This window comes from Kogia breviceps, chromosome X (genome assembly GCF_026419965.1).
Source record: "Kogia breviceps isolate mKogBre1 chromosome X, mKogBre1 haplotype 1, whole genome shotgun sequence".
Taxonomy (NCBI): domain Eukaryota; kingdom Metazoa; phylum Chordata; class Mammalia; order Artiodactyla; family Physeteridae; genus Kogia; species Kogia breviceps.
Genome location: NC_081330.1, coordinates 64,668,765 through 64,683,611, shown reverse-complemented (window position 1 = coordinate 64,683,611; position 14,847 = coordinate 64,668,765). Strand labels below are relative to the sequence as shown.

General features: G+C 38.2%; 1 protein-coding gene and 1 pseudogene across 3 annotated transcripts in view; one reads left to right on the top strand and one right to left on the bottom strand.

Moving 5' to 3' along the window:
* Positions 1 to 14,847, bottom strand: part of BRWD3 (bromodomain and WD repeat domain containing 3) — a 128,621-nt gene that overhangs the window by 28,181 nt on the left and 85,593 nt on the right. For all 3 annotated transcript variants that reach the window (XM_059050745.2, XM_067023146.1, XM_067023147.1), the window contains 4 exons: positions 14,125 to 14,293; positions 12,760 to 12,873; positions 8,452 to 8,559; positions 5,043 to 5,167 (listed from right to left, as the gene is read on the bottom strand). In XM_059050745.2, the coding sequence (XP_058906728.1) occupies positions 5,043 to 5,167; positions 8,452 to 8,559; positions 12,760 to 12,873; positions 14,125 to 14,293 (516 nt within the window). The remainder of the gene's footprint in view (positions 1 to 5,042; positions 5,168 to 8,451; positions 8,560 to 12,759; positions 12,874 to 14,124; positions 14,294 to 14,847) is intronic.
* On the top strand, positions 5,716 to 7,061 carry LOC131748607 (tubulin alpha-1C chain pseudogene; annotated as a pseudogene).

The following is a 14,847-nucleotide window of genomic DNA, read 5'->3' as shown; positions in this document are numbered from 1 at the left end:
TCTTAAATTTACCAAGGCTAGATTTGTGACCCAGTATATGATCTATCCGGGAGAATATTCCGGGAGCACTTGAGAAAAATTTTTATTCTGTTGTTTTTGGATGGAATGTCCTATAAATATCAATTAAGTCCATCTTGTGTAATGTATCATTTAAAGCTTGTGTTTCCTTATTTATTTTCATTTTGGATGATCTGTCCATTGGTGAAAGTGGGGTGTTAAAGTCCTCTACTATGATTGTGTTACTGTCGATTTCCCCTTTTATGGCTGTTAGTATTTGCCTTATGTATTGAGGTGCTCCTATGTTGGGTGTATAAATATTTACAATTGTTATATCTTCTTCATGGATCAATCCCTTGATCATTATGTAGTGTCCTTCTTTGTCTCTTGTAATAGTTTTTATTTTAAAGTCTATTTTGTCTGATATGAGAATTGCTACTCCAGCTTTCTTCTGATTTCCATTTGCATGGAATATCTTTTTCCATCCCCTCACTTTCAGTCTGTATGTGTCCCTAGGTCTGAATTGGTGTCTTGTAGACAACATATATACGGGTCTTGTTTTTGTATCCATTCAGACAGTCTGTGTCTTTTGGTGGGAGCATTTAATCCATTTACGTTTAAGGTAGTTATTGATATGTATGTTCCTATTCCCATTTTCTTAAATTGTTTTGTGTTTGTTCTTGTAGGTCTTTTCCTTCTCTTGTGTTTCTTGCCTAGAGAAGTTCCTTTATCATTTGTTGTAAAATGGTTCGGTGGTACTGAATTCTCTCAGCTTTTGCTTGTCTGTAAAGGTTTTAATTTCTCCATCAAATCAGAATGAGATCCTTGCTGGGTAGAGTAATCTTGGTTGTAGGTTTTTCTCCTTCATCACTTTAAATATGTCCTGCCACTCCCTTTTGGCTTGCAGAGTCCCTGCTGAAAGATCAGATGTTAACCTTATGGGGATTTCCTTGTGTGTTATTTGTTGTTTTTCCTTTGCTGCTTTTAATATGTTTTCTTTGTATTTAATTTTTGATAGTTTGATTAATATGTGTCTTGGTGTGTTTCTCCTTGGATTTATCCTGTATGGGACTCTCTGTGCTTCCTGGACTTGATTGACTATTTCCTTTCCCATATTAGGGATGTTTTCCACTATAATCTCTTCAAATATTTTCTCAGTCCCTTTCTTTTTCTCTTCTTCTTCTGGGACCCCTATAATTTGAATGTTGGTGCGTTTAATGTTGTCCCAGAGGTCTCTCAGACTGTCCTTAGTTCTTTTCAGTATTTGTTTTTTATTCTGCTCTGCAGTATTTATTTCCACTATTTTATCTTCCAGCTCACTTATCTGTTCTTCTGCCTCAGTTATTCTGCTATTGGTCCCTTCTAGAGTATTTTTAATTTCATTTATTGTGCTGTTCATCATTGCTCATTTCCTCTTTAGTTCTTCTAGGTCTCTCTTAAATGTTTCTTTCATTTTCTCTATTCTATTTCCAAGATTTTGGTTCATCTAAACTATCAGTATTCTGAATTCTTTTACAGGTAGACTGCCTATTTCCTCTTCATTTGTTTGGTCTGGTGGGGTTTTACCTTGCTCCTTCATCATCTGTGTGATTTACTGTCTTCTCATTTTGCTTATCTTACTGTGACTGGGGTCTCCTGTTTGCTGGCTGCAAGTTCGTAGTTCCCAGTTTTTTTGTTGTCTGCCCCCAGTGGCTAAGGTTGGTTCAGTGGGTTGTGTAGCCTTTCTGCTGGAGGAGAGTAGTGCCTGTGTTCTGGTGGATGAGACTGGATCTTTTCTTTCTGGTGGGCAGGTCCACGTCTGGTGGTGTGTTTTGGCATGTCTGTGGGCTTGTTATGATTTTAGGCAGCCTCTCTGCTAATGGGTGGTGTTGTGTTCCTGTCTTCCTAGTTGTTAGGAATAGGGTGTCCAGCACTGTAGCTTGCTGGTCGTTGAGTGAAGCAGGTTCGTGGTGTTGAGATGGGGATCTCTGGGAGATTTTCACCATTTGTTATTACATGTAGTTGAGAGGTCTCTTGTGGACCAGTGTTCTGAAGTTGGCTCTCCCACCTCAGAGGCACAGCACTGACTCCTGGCTGGAGCACCAAGAGCCTTTCATCCACATGGCTCAGAATAAAAGGGATAAAAAAGAGAAAGAAAGAGGGTAAAATAAAATAAAATAAAGATAAAACAAAATAATTAAAATAAAAAATAATTATAAAGAAAAAAAAATTTAAGTAAAAAAACAAACAAACAAAAAACAGACAGACAGAACCCTAGGTCAAGTGATGAAAGCAAAGCTATACAGACAAAATCTCACACAGAAGCATACACATACACACTCACAAAAAGAGGAAAAGGGGAAAAATAATCTATTTTGCTCCCAAAGTCCACCTCCTCAATTTGGGATGATTCATTGTCTATTCAGGTATTCCACAGTTTCAGGGTACATCAAGTTGATTGTGGAGATTTAATCCACTGATCCTGAGGCTGCTGGGAGGGATTTCCCTTCCTCTTTTTTGTTCGCACAGCTCCTGGGGTTCAGCTTTGGATTTGGCCCCGCCTCTGCATGTAGGCCACCTGAGGGTATCTGTTCTTCGCTCAGACAGGATGGGGTTAAAGGAGCAGCTGATTTGGGGGCTCTGGCTGACTCAGGCTGGGGGGAGGGAGGGGTATGGATGTGGGGCGAGCTTGCGGTGGCAGAGGCTGGCATGACGTTGCAGCAGCCTAAGGTGTGCCGTGCGTTCTCCCAGGGAAGTTGTCCCTGGATTACGGGACCCTGGCAGCGGCCGGCTGCACATCCTCCTGGGAGGGGAGGTGTGGATAGTGACCTGTGCTTGCACACAGGCTTCTTGGTGGCTGCAGCAGCAGCCTTAGCATCTCATGCCCGTCTGTGATGTCTGCGCTGACAGCCGCGGCTTGTGCCCATCTCTGCAGCTCCTTTAAGCAGCGCTCTTAATCCCCTCTCCTCGCGCACCAGGAAACAAATAGGGAAGAAAGTTTCTTGCCTCTTCGGCAGCTCCAGACTTTTTCCCGGACTCCCTCCCGGCTAGCCATGTTGCACTAACCCCTTCAGGCTGTGTTCACGGCAGCAACCCCTGTCCTCTCCCTGTGATTGGAGTGAAGCCCGAGCCTCAGCTCACAGCCCCCACCTGCCCCGGCGGGTGAGCAGACAAGTCTCTCGGGCTTGTGAGTGCTGGTCGGCACCGATCCTCTGTGCGGGAATCTCTCCACTTTGCCCTCTGCACTCGTTGCTGTGCTCTCCTCCATGGCTCCGAATCTTCCACCATCTGTCACCTGCAGTCTCCGCCCGTGAATCGGCTTCCTAGTGTGTGGAAACCTTTCCTCCTTCACAGCTCCCTCCCACTGGTGCAGGTCCCGTCCCTATACTTTTGTCTCTGTTTTTTGTTTTGTTTTTTTTTGCCCTACCCCGGTACATGGGGAGTTTTTTGCCTTTTGGGAGGTCTGAGATCTTTTGCCAGCATTCAGTGGGTGTTCTGTAGGAGCAGTTCCACGTGTAGATGTATTTCTGATGTATCTGTGGGGAGGAAGGTGATCTCTGCATCTTACTCTTCTGCCATCTTCCTCAACTTCCCCTTATGACATTATTTATATCAGTAGCCATATTACTTACTTATTTATTATCTATTTATTTATTTTTGGCTGCCTTTGGTCTTCTTTGCTGCATGCAGGCTTTCTCTAGTTGTGGTGAGTGGGGGCTACTCTTCAATGTGGTGTGCGGGTTTCCCATTGTTGTGACTTCTCTTGTTGCGGAGCACGGGCTCTAGGCACGTGGGCTTCAGTAGTTGTGGCATGCAGGCTCAGTAGTTGTTGCTCACGGTCTCTACAGTGCAGGCTCAGTAGTTGTGGTGCACAGGCTTAGTTGTTCCATGGCATGTGGCATCTTCCTGGGCCAGGGCTGGAACCCATTTCCCCTGCAGTGGCAGGTGGATTCTTAACCACTGTGCCATCAGGGAAGCCCTATAGCACTAGCTATATTATTTTTATCCTATTTTATAAAATTTTTGTTTCTTACATTACCCAATTGTGTAACCAGGTCTTCAAAAAAATTAATGATTCTTAAATGTCTTGAGGCAATTGATCACATACATAGTTCCATATAAAATTAATTGAAATAGCGCAACTCTAGATATGGGAAGAAGCAACAAGGGAGAATATTTCCTGGATTATAAGAGTCTAGTAAAACAAATGATCCCGAGCCTAATCCAGAAATAGCACATTGAGTGGCCTATCAACAAAGTCCTTGCCTGACCTAAGAATAAGCCTTCGCAATGCCATGGGACAAATGAGTCATGACATTCTTCCCAAACCTTGGTTGAATTTATGACCAATGGGGGGTACTGTAAACAAAAATATGTTGCCTGCCACTCCAGTTCTACAAGGATCAAGTCATTAGCCACTGTAGTTGCTGACCTACAGCACACTCTGAAAGGAATTCGAGATGAAACATTCTGTGTTTTGGATATATGGGCCCCTAGATAGTTAAGATGCATATGTAATGAAGAATTTCAATGACCCTGGATTCTTTCATCTTCCCATATATAGAAAAGCACTAAAATCATTAACTGAGATGTCTGATCCTTGTGGCTAGCAATAACTAGCAGGATGTATGCTTGACTACATGTATTTCCCAGCCCCCCAAAAATCATATATATGCTGGCTCATTCCCACCTACCTCTTGAGAGCAGTTTGTCAGAGCCATCTGAGAGGCTGTCTCCTAGACTATAGTCCTTAGTAAGTCCCCAAATAAAACTGAAACCCACAACTGTCATACTGTACATTTTTCAGTTGAGATATATATATAGATAGATAGATAGAGAGCTATTAAGTGGAGAAACAAAGCAAGAATTATACAAAGCAAGAATTAAACATTAAACCTTGGTCTTTAAACTCTAAAGCCTGTAGTGCTCTCATGTTTTCTTTCCCATTAGGACTTGTACTCTGCAGAATACACAATAGGGATTAAAATACACACACACACACACACACACACACACACACACACACACACACACACACACATACATGATCCAAGATAGATACTCACTTAATGGAAAAAGATTCTCCAGTCATTTTGCCTGAAATGGGGTCCAGAAATGCAAGCTTCAAGCAGCACAGTGTAGGTGGTCCAACCTCATATTTGATTCCTACAATCTTAACAAATTCTTGTTCCTATTCATGAGAATACCAATAAATTATTACTTTCAATATAAATAATTGCCTAATATTTGCATATTATTTCATTATTTGAACAATTTAAAAATTATCTGAAACAACATTGTAAATCAACTATACTCCAATAAAACTTCAAAAAATAAATAAAAATTATCCTAATACTCACCAGATACTAGGCACTCCACTAAGTGTTAAAGGTAATAAGATGTGGCTCTTGACCCCTTAATAGAAATTTGTAGTTTAGTGCAGGGCTATAAACCAATGATAAACAGCAGAATCCCCTTGGGAACCTTTTTAAAATTCATGTTCCTAAACCCTACTACTATGGAATTGAGTTCACTATGTCTGGGGTAAAGCTCAGTCATATATATTTTGAAAAAATTCCCCAGGTTTTTATCTGGGGAGTTAAGAATTGCTTTGCTGATTAAGAATCACTCTTCTTGTCACTACTTCTCCCCCGAACTCCTTGATAGTCTGTCAGTGGAAGATCTTTGTGGCCGTCCTCTCGCCTCCTCCAGCCCCACAGAACCCTACAAGTCTCAATCATGCGTAAGTGCATCTCCATCCATGTTGGCCAGGCTGGTGTCCAGATCAGCAATTTCTTCTAGGAGCTCTACTGCCTGGAACATGGCATCCAGCCTGATGACCAGATGCCAAGTGACAAGACCAATGGGGGAGGAGATGACTCCTTCAGCACCTTCTTCAGTAGACAGGTGCTGGCAAGCATGTGCCCAGGGCAGCATTTGTAGACCTGGAACGCACAATCATTGATGAAGTTCGCACTGGTACCTACCACCAGCTCTTCCACCCTGAGCAGATCGTCACAGGCAAGGAAAATGCTGACAATAACTATTCCCAAGGTCACTACACCATTGGCAAGGAGATCATTGACCTTGTCTTGGACCAAATTTGGAAACTGGCTGACCAGTGCACAGGCCTTAAGGGCTTCCTGGTTTTCCACAGCTTTGGTGGGGAACTGGTTCTGGGTTCACCTCCCTGCTGACGGAATGTCTCTCTGTCAACTACGGCAAGAACCCCAAGCTGGAGTTCTCCATTTACCCAGCCACCCAGGTTTCCACAGCTGTAGTTAAGCCCTACAACTCCATCCTCACCACCTACACCATACTGGATCACTCTGACTGTGCCTTCATGGTAGACAATGAGGCCATCTATGACATCTGTCATAGAAACCTTGATATTGAGGGCCCAACCTAAACTAATCTTAATCACCTCATAAGCCAAATAGTTTCCTCCATCACTGCTTCCCTGAGGTGTGATGGAGCCCTGAATGTTGATCTGACAGAAGTCCAGACAAACCTGGTGCCCTATCCCCACATCCACTGACCTCTGGACACATATGCCCCTGTCATTTCTGCTAAGAAAGCCTATCATGAACAGCTTACTGTAGCACAGATCACCAATGTTTGCTTTGAGCCAGCCAACCAGATGGTGAAATGTGACCCTTGCCATGGTAAATACATGGCTTGCTGCCTGTTGTACCATGGTGATGTGGTTCCCAAAGATGTCATTGCTGCCATTGCCACCATCAAGACCAAGCGTACCATCCAGTTTGTGGGCTGGTGCCCCCCATCTTCAAAGCTGGCATTAATTCCAGCCTCTCACTGTGGTACCTGGTGGATTCTTGGCCAAAGTATAGCAAGCTTTGTGCATGCTGAGCAGCACCAGAGCCATTGCTGAGGCCTGGGCTCACCTGGACCACAAGTTTGACCTGATGTATGTCAAGAGTGCCTTTGTTCACTGGTATGTGGGTGAGGGCATGGAGGAAAGAGAGTTTTCTGAGGTCCTTGAGGACATGGCTTCCCTTGAGAAGGAGTATGAGGAGGCTGCAGTGGATAATGCTGAGGGAGAGGATGAGGGTAAAGAGTATTAACCTGTCTGCTGCAATTTTATACTCTTGTCTTGGGACTATCTTATTTGTGTTCTGTGGAGCTGCCCATTGTGGCCCTATCTTGTCAATAAAAGTGATATTTCTATTTAAAAAAAGAAAAGAATCACTCCTCTAGCAGAAATACAGTTTGTAAGTAGGCAGGTGGACATGTTATGTATATGTTTGAGAAAAGGACTTACATTTATGAGTGCCTACAATATTATTTTATAATACCATCCTTATATGTCATTATTAGTCACACTTAACAGATGACAAAACTGAGCCTCATGGGTACAGTGACTTGTTTCAAGTTTACACTAGTATAGAGCAGAGCTGGGATTGAAATTCAGGTCTTATTCCAAAGCCCAGGCTCTTATACCACATATATGCTGCCTCCTAAAATCTCCTATAACCACAGGGTTAGAATTCAAAGTAGGAAATCATATGGTTTATTTATTCCCTTGATTCTAAGAAAAAAACAAGAACAAAAACCTCAATTTTCACCTTATTCAGAACAGAGGGTAGCATTCCTGTTTCCCAGGAGTTGATTATGTAAAGCTCACTTGATAAGAAATTTTAGCACCTTACAACCTTAATACAATTTTTTCAAGTGTCAAATCTTTATTTCAATAAATATACACATTCTCTATTGCATCCTTCCTTTTAAGCATCATTACCAAACAACCCTTCATTTTCCTGGAAAACTATCATAAAATTGCCCTTTAGTATCTTGTTCTCAGAGTTGAAAAAACAAAATGACAAAAAAGAATGTAAACCTAAGTAGAAATGATGGTGTATGTATCTCTATGTCTCTTTGTCTGTATTTATATAAGTATGAATGAATGAAGGAATATGTATTTACAGTGAGAAAATTCTTCTCTAAAAATTAAACATATCTGTCTTATTCAATGACATGTAGCTACATAGGTACTATATCAAAAGAAATAATAAATAAAGCACCACAAAGTCATGAGTTTCTTAGGATTTATGATATTTACTATATCCTAAATCTGCCAGAATCTCAAGGGTGCTTGTGGTCCACACATGCAGTCACAGTTTATAGAGCCTCTAGAACGTACAAAGCTGCTGAGGAAAATATCCACACCATGGAACTACTGCTTTGCTCCAATTATATCAATAGAATGGTATACACTACAGGACCTGAAGCTTGAAGGAAATTAGGTCAAATAATCAAGACAACAGGTGACATACAAATTTCGGGAACCATAAAATGTGACCCATAACACTCAGCTGTACAAGAGTATGGTACATCACTTTATCCTGGATGCACAATCAACAGTGAAATATCCAGAAACTGAGAATAAGTCTACAGGCTAATAACTTAATTCCCAAGATACTTCAATTGTATAGCTTATTAATTTGGTGAACTTACCCTGAGATCCATTTTATTCCATGGCTGTTTTTGTAGGTTAACGCTGTATATTTTTGATTTTCTTACAGCCCGTACATAAGCTTCATGTCCTTGCCTAAAATATATAAGCTAAAACAAAAAACATGAGGTATTAAACAGCAGCATCCCATTTAACACTTCTATACATCCCAATATATTCCTACAAATGTCCTCTTCTGTTTACAAAGAATATAATTATAATTTTGAAAAAAATTATACAATAAAGGTACTTATAATCAAATAATGTTCATTCAGTACTCATGGCTATGTAGCCCTGTGCTAAATATTGCATAATAAAAACACACACAGTCCTTCTTCCCCCTAGCCCCTTCATCAATTTCTGAAGAAACAGACTAATGACAAATGTACACAAAAGTGGTCACATTTAAAACTAATATATTTCAAACTGTAATTGACACTCTAAAGCATCAACATTTTAATAGCCTACACATTATATATATATATATATATATATATATATATATATTTCTAACCACAGGCTACTAAATACAGTAATATCTAGACAGATTAAAATTTTTCTTTTGTAAGAAATAATATCAGAACTAGCATGGTATGGAAGGAAAATGAATCCAAGTGCTTCATAAAACTGTTCACCTCTTTAAGACAGCATTCACTATGATATTCTGATTCATTTAAAAAAGTTTCTTTCCCACAATAATTTTTTTTTGTCCTCACACCATACTGACAGGTTCAAATCACCTCCAAACTGCAAAAATCTTAGCCTCCTTTAAGGCTCAGAATACTGGATCTGATTAAACAATCAACAAACATTTAAAAAGTGAATGCCAACCCTGGATACAGCTTACTGTCCCAAGCCTGTGCCCACCAGGGTAGAACAATGCCAGTGCGAATGGCCTTGCAGTAATGTTCCCTAAATATCCCTGGGTGCACTCTGTACCTGAGAAGCTTAAGATCAGATTGCAAGTAGAATATGTAAGTAATGCTGTCCTTCTTGTACATGTAGCTTCTTCCAAACAGCAGGCCTACTTTGTAGGCGTTTTTCCCACTCTGCTTCCTTTATTCACTATTAATCCAAACACCCCACAATCATTACACAAAGGCAACCATAGGGACAGGGAAGAAGTCAGGAGACCTGACTGCTGTTGGTGCTACCCATACAGGCTATGTGACTCTGGCCTTCCACATGCTCACCTGTCAAATGAAGAGGACACTCTGCTGGCAGGGGTATTTGAAGGATTAATAACAATAACAAAGGATAGAGAGGCTAGCATGCCTCAGGTACTATCCTAAGTGCCCTACAAATATCCTTTAATTTAATCCCTCCCAGAGTCCTATAAGGTAGATACCTTTATCCCCACTGTACAGTTGAGGAAACTAGGGCACAGAGAAGTAATTTGTCAAAATCTTATTAGGTTTCATGCACTCCAATGTCCATTGCAGCACTATTTACAATAGCCAGAAGCAATATGGAGGCAACTTAAATGTTCATCAACAGAGGAATGGATAAAGAAGATGTGGTACATATATATATAATGGAATATTACTCAGCAATAAAAAGAACAAAGTAATGTCATTTGCAGCAACATGGATGGACCTAGATTTGTCATACTGAATGAAGTAAGTCAGAAAGAGAAAGACAAATATCATTATGATACCACTTATATGTGGAATCTAAAAAAAAAAAAAAGGTACAAATGAACTTATTTACAAAATAGAAGTAGAGTCCTGGATGTAGAAAACAAACTTATGGTTATCAGGGAATAAGGGGGGAAGGAATAAATTAGGAGATTGGGATTGACATATACACACTACTATATATAAAAATAGATAATTAATAAGAACCTGCTGTATAGCACAGGGAACTCTACTCAGTACTCTTTAATGGCGTACATGGGAAAAGAATCAAAGAAGAAAAAAAGAGTGGTTATATGTATAACTGACTCACTTTGCTGTACACCTGAAACTAACACAACATTGTAAATCAACTACACTCCAATAAAATTTTTTTAAACTTATGTTTCCTATAATACTTTTAAAGGGGTGGTAGAGATAAATAGAAGAAAGTAATGTAAAAAATACCATACTATGGAGATTTAAAAAATACACTGACATATTCTACCAATCAACACTGTCAGAATTTCTAATAGCTAAAAATACAAGTAAATTTTTTTAAAGGTTTAAATATTAGTATATAAACACAACTGTAGTGGTAAAAAAGTCATTACCATGCTTACCAATAACATGATAAGCATGTTATTCAGATATCCTTTATTATATATTATTCCTGTACTCAACAAATATTGATCAAATATGTATGTACAAGGCACTGGGTGCTATGGTAACACATCAAAATAAAATCCTTACCCTCAAGGATATGGACAGATATGTAAATGTATGAGTATGATACAAGGAAAAATGTAGTATGTATCATAAGAGAGAAATAATTTAGATGGGAAAGCACAGGAAGGAGGAGTGGCAAGCAAATGGTAAGTAGGGATAACATGCAAAAGAAGTTGGCATTTAAGTTAAACCTTGAAAAATGAGCATTTTCAGAGGTAATGACCTGTCGGTAGGGGTATTCCAGGCAAAATAATGAAGGCTTAACATTTAAAAGCAAAAAGTAATGCTGTCATTAACAGATTGATTATATAAAAGTATGCCTTTATGGGTTCTTTAGAAACATTCTTTAATTCACATATTTCACTGTCTGATTCACTTATACACCTTTTCTACTACCTGAACAACTGTCATTACCTAATACACATTAGTCTTGAAGCATATAATCATGAACTAAGTTTAACAAAATAAAGGGGAAGGTAAATATGGTCCTATAAAATAGGAGTCTCAGATCATAGAGTACACAGATCCTTATTCTGTTCTAAGATTTTTAAAAAATATTTATTTGCTTATTTATTTATTTATTTATTTATTTTTGGCTGCATTGGGTCTTAGTTACAGCACATGGGATCTTTTGCTGTGGCGCGTGGGCTTCTCTCTAGTTGCAGCGCATGGGCTCTCTTGCTGTGGTGCACAGGCTCCAGAGTGCATGAGCTCTGTAGTTGTGGCATGTGGGCTCAGTAGTTATGACAAGCAGGCTTAGTTGCCCCTTGGCATGCAGGATCTTAGTTCCCTGACCAGGGATTGAACCTGCACTCCCTGCATTGGAAGGCAGATTCTTAACCACTGGACCACCAGGAAGTCCCCCTGTTCTAAGATTAATTCAAAATTATTTCTCTTAAGCCTCCACAAAAAAAGGCAATAAATACAAGAAATAGTGATTTTTGGATATACCCCTAAGAAAGCTCTTCTAAGTTTTTTCATACAGCATTCATCCAGAGCATGTTTTACTAAAATAACCATACAAACGAGCATTGCTCAAAAGTCCGACACTTACAAGAAGACACACTTAGGAAAGGAAACATTTTAATAATATCAAAAGATATTATAATAATAAGTAATAGCTTAATTGCAAGGCTACTTGGTAGCTATCTCTGGTACAAAATATCTATAGAAGACAATTATAGAAAAGTTTGGTAAAATTTTTATTGGTTCCAAGACTTTTAGAACCATTTCCAAGGTTTTGCTCCTTCTTTATTACAATGATAATATTACATTCCTACTATGGGTCTTAAGTTGAAAACTGTGGGTAAGCATTTAATCATTCAAAAATGAATGATTAGTCAATATGTCAGAGACTATATAAGCCAACTAGGGCTCAAAATATAACAATGCTACCTTAATTTTCATAAGAAAATCAAATAAAAATTTTTCACTGTATAGAATTTAAATCAATTTTTGACTGACCAATCATAAATATGGCTGTTATTCAATCATAGGTTCAGTAGGAAGGCCTTGTTTGTGAAATGACTTTCCCATAAGCATTGAAAGGGGTGATCATCCTCTAGAATATTTTCTATCAGGTTGAGCATGGGCTTCTTTTAAAAAAACAAAACAAAACAAAACAGTATTAGGACTTGATCAGGATTCAAAATATCAATCAATTCTACTATGTGGCAATTAAGATAAAAATAAAGACAATTATTTTCATGGCTTCACAAGCCAATCAATTTATCTCAATGTTCACTGAGCATCTACTATACTAAAGACTCTGTGTCAGGCCCTACAAAGGACACAAAAATTAGTAAGATTCAGTCACTGTCCACAATAAATATATAATTGAGCAGCACAGTTAAGACAGTGAACATATAACTATAATAGAATTGAGAATATAAATGCCCTAAGACTGATATTAAAGTGAGTACTCTTGAGGTTCCAAGAGCAAAACGTTATTTAACAGAAAACAATTACCTCGTCTCCCATCTGTGGGACAAACGGGGAACGTCGTGGTATGGTATCCAAGATCCACTGAGGGGCAAACCATTCTTCATTGGGCTCACCTGCCATAGAAACCAGTCCTCCTTTCTAAAATATAGTTCACAAACATATAAACTGTAAATATATGAACAGTTGTAGAAAAAATAGCAGGTAGAAAATGTTAAAAACATCAGGTTATAATAAAACATAATGCTAACACATATATATGGAATCTAAGAAAAAAATGTCATGAAGAGACTACGGGTAGGACGGGAATAAAACACAGACCTACTAGAACATGGACTTGAGGATATGGGGAGGGGGAAGGGTAAGCTGTGACAAAGTGAGAGAGTGGCATGGACATATATACACTACCAAATGTAAAATAGATAGCTAGTGGGAAGCAGCCGCATAGCATAGCACAGCTCTGTGACCACCTAGAGGGGTGGGATAGGGAGGGTGGGAGGGAGGGAGACGCAAGAGGGAAGAGATATGGGAACATATGTATATGTATAACTGATTCACTTTGTTGTAAAGCAGAAACTAACACACCATTGTAAAACAGTTATACTCCAATAAAGATGTTAAAAAAAACCCACAAAATATACAAAATTTAAACATTTTCTTTTACCAATTAATTATGTATAACTTTTGTACCAATAAAACAATCAAGTGAGTAACATGTTGTTCAATTTTGGCTGACAGATAATATGACACTATATACTATCTAAAACCCACAAATTTTTCTCTTCATGTCCCTAGTATATCAAAGGAATTCAAATACAAGTAACACAATAACTTTTTGCCAATTAAATGATGACCATCATGAAGATAATTCTGTCTATTAAAGCAAGAGGTTACAGAATGAATACAGAATCCATTTTAAAATTAATATTCAAGGAACTCTGTGGATTAAGTTTTTACATCATTCAAATGAAATTATGGCGGGAAAAAAACCATCATTGGGATGAAATAAGAACATAAAGAAATAGAAGAAGCCCTACATGATTTATCATATCCTTCCATTTTACAAGTCAAAAATATATAGAAATTTATGACTGGTGACATGACAAGAATAATCCTTTTATACTATAGTGGATTATTTAAAAACTCTACTACATTTTAACAAACAACTGTCAAAATGTTTTTATTTAATGTTAAAATAATAATGAAAATATTCTAGCCTCTACTTTTGACAACAAAAAAATTTCAAAAAATCTTTACATCTTTTATACAATTTTACTTACTCAGATGGAATATTATTTTTAGAGAAAAGTGAAGTGTTACTGGTAAATATTCAAGTATCAAAGGAAAAAACCAACCGCCCCCAAAAGAAAAACAACCTGTAAACTTACAAACCTTCTTTCTAGTCTGTTTAGGTTTCTTTTGCCGTTCTTCAAGTGACTTCAAATTCTCCTCCTCAGAGCTGCTGCATATTTTCCGTGTTGCCTGTCTCGTTTGCCTTTTTGGAGGTTGCAAATTTATTCCAGCATCTGCTGTCCAATCAGAATATTCACTTGATGAATCACTGTAAATAATACATAAGTTCAGGAAAGGAATAGTTTTGCCTCATGATTGAAAGATGATCATTTTGTAATCAAACAGCATTATAAATGACATGGTTTGATTTTGTTCTAACCAAAGATAAAAAAATATCAAATATAGAATTTTGATCATTACCTAAGTGATTTTAGTGAAATGCTTCTTGGATAAAGTATAATGCTTAGTTTCTCATAACAGGATTTAAAATTCAAAATTCCTGTCCAAATCACAAAAGCTTCTTTAAATAAAGATGTTCCTTATCCCTGGAAATGGTTAAATATAGTTGTTTTAAACCTGAAATAAATACACATAGCCTGCCAAGGTGTAGAATCTTGGATTTACAAAGAATCTTATTTTACAGATGGAACTATTTTAGGGAACTAAAGCCCATGATGACATGCGCATGAAGATATTGGTAGAGCTAGGATAAAACAACAGGTCTCTGGGCTTCCAACCCAGTACCCTTTCTACTATAAAATACTATTTTAACTGGCTTTATCAAATTCCTACAAGAACATAATTTCACATTAAAACTGTCAA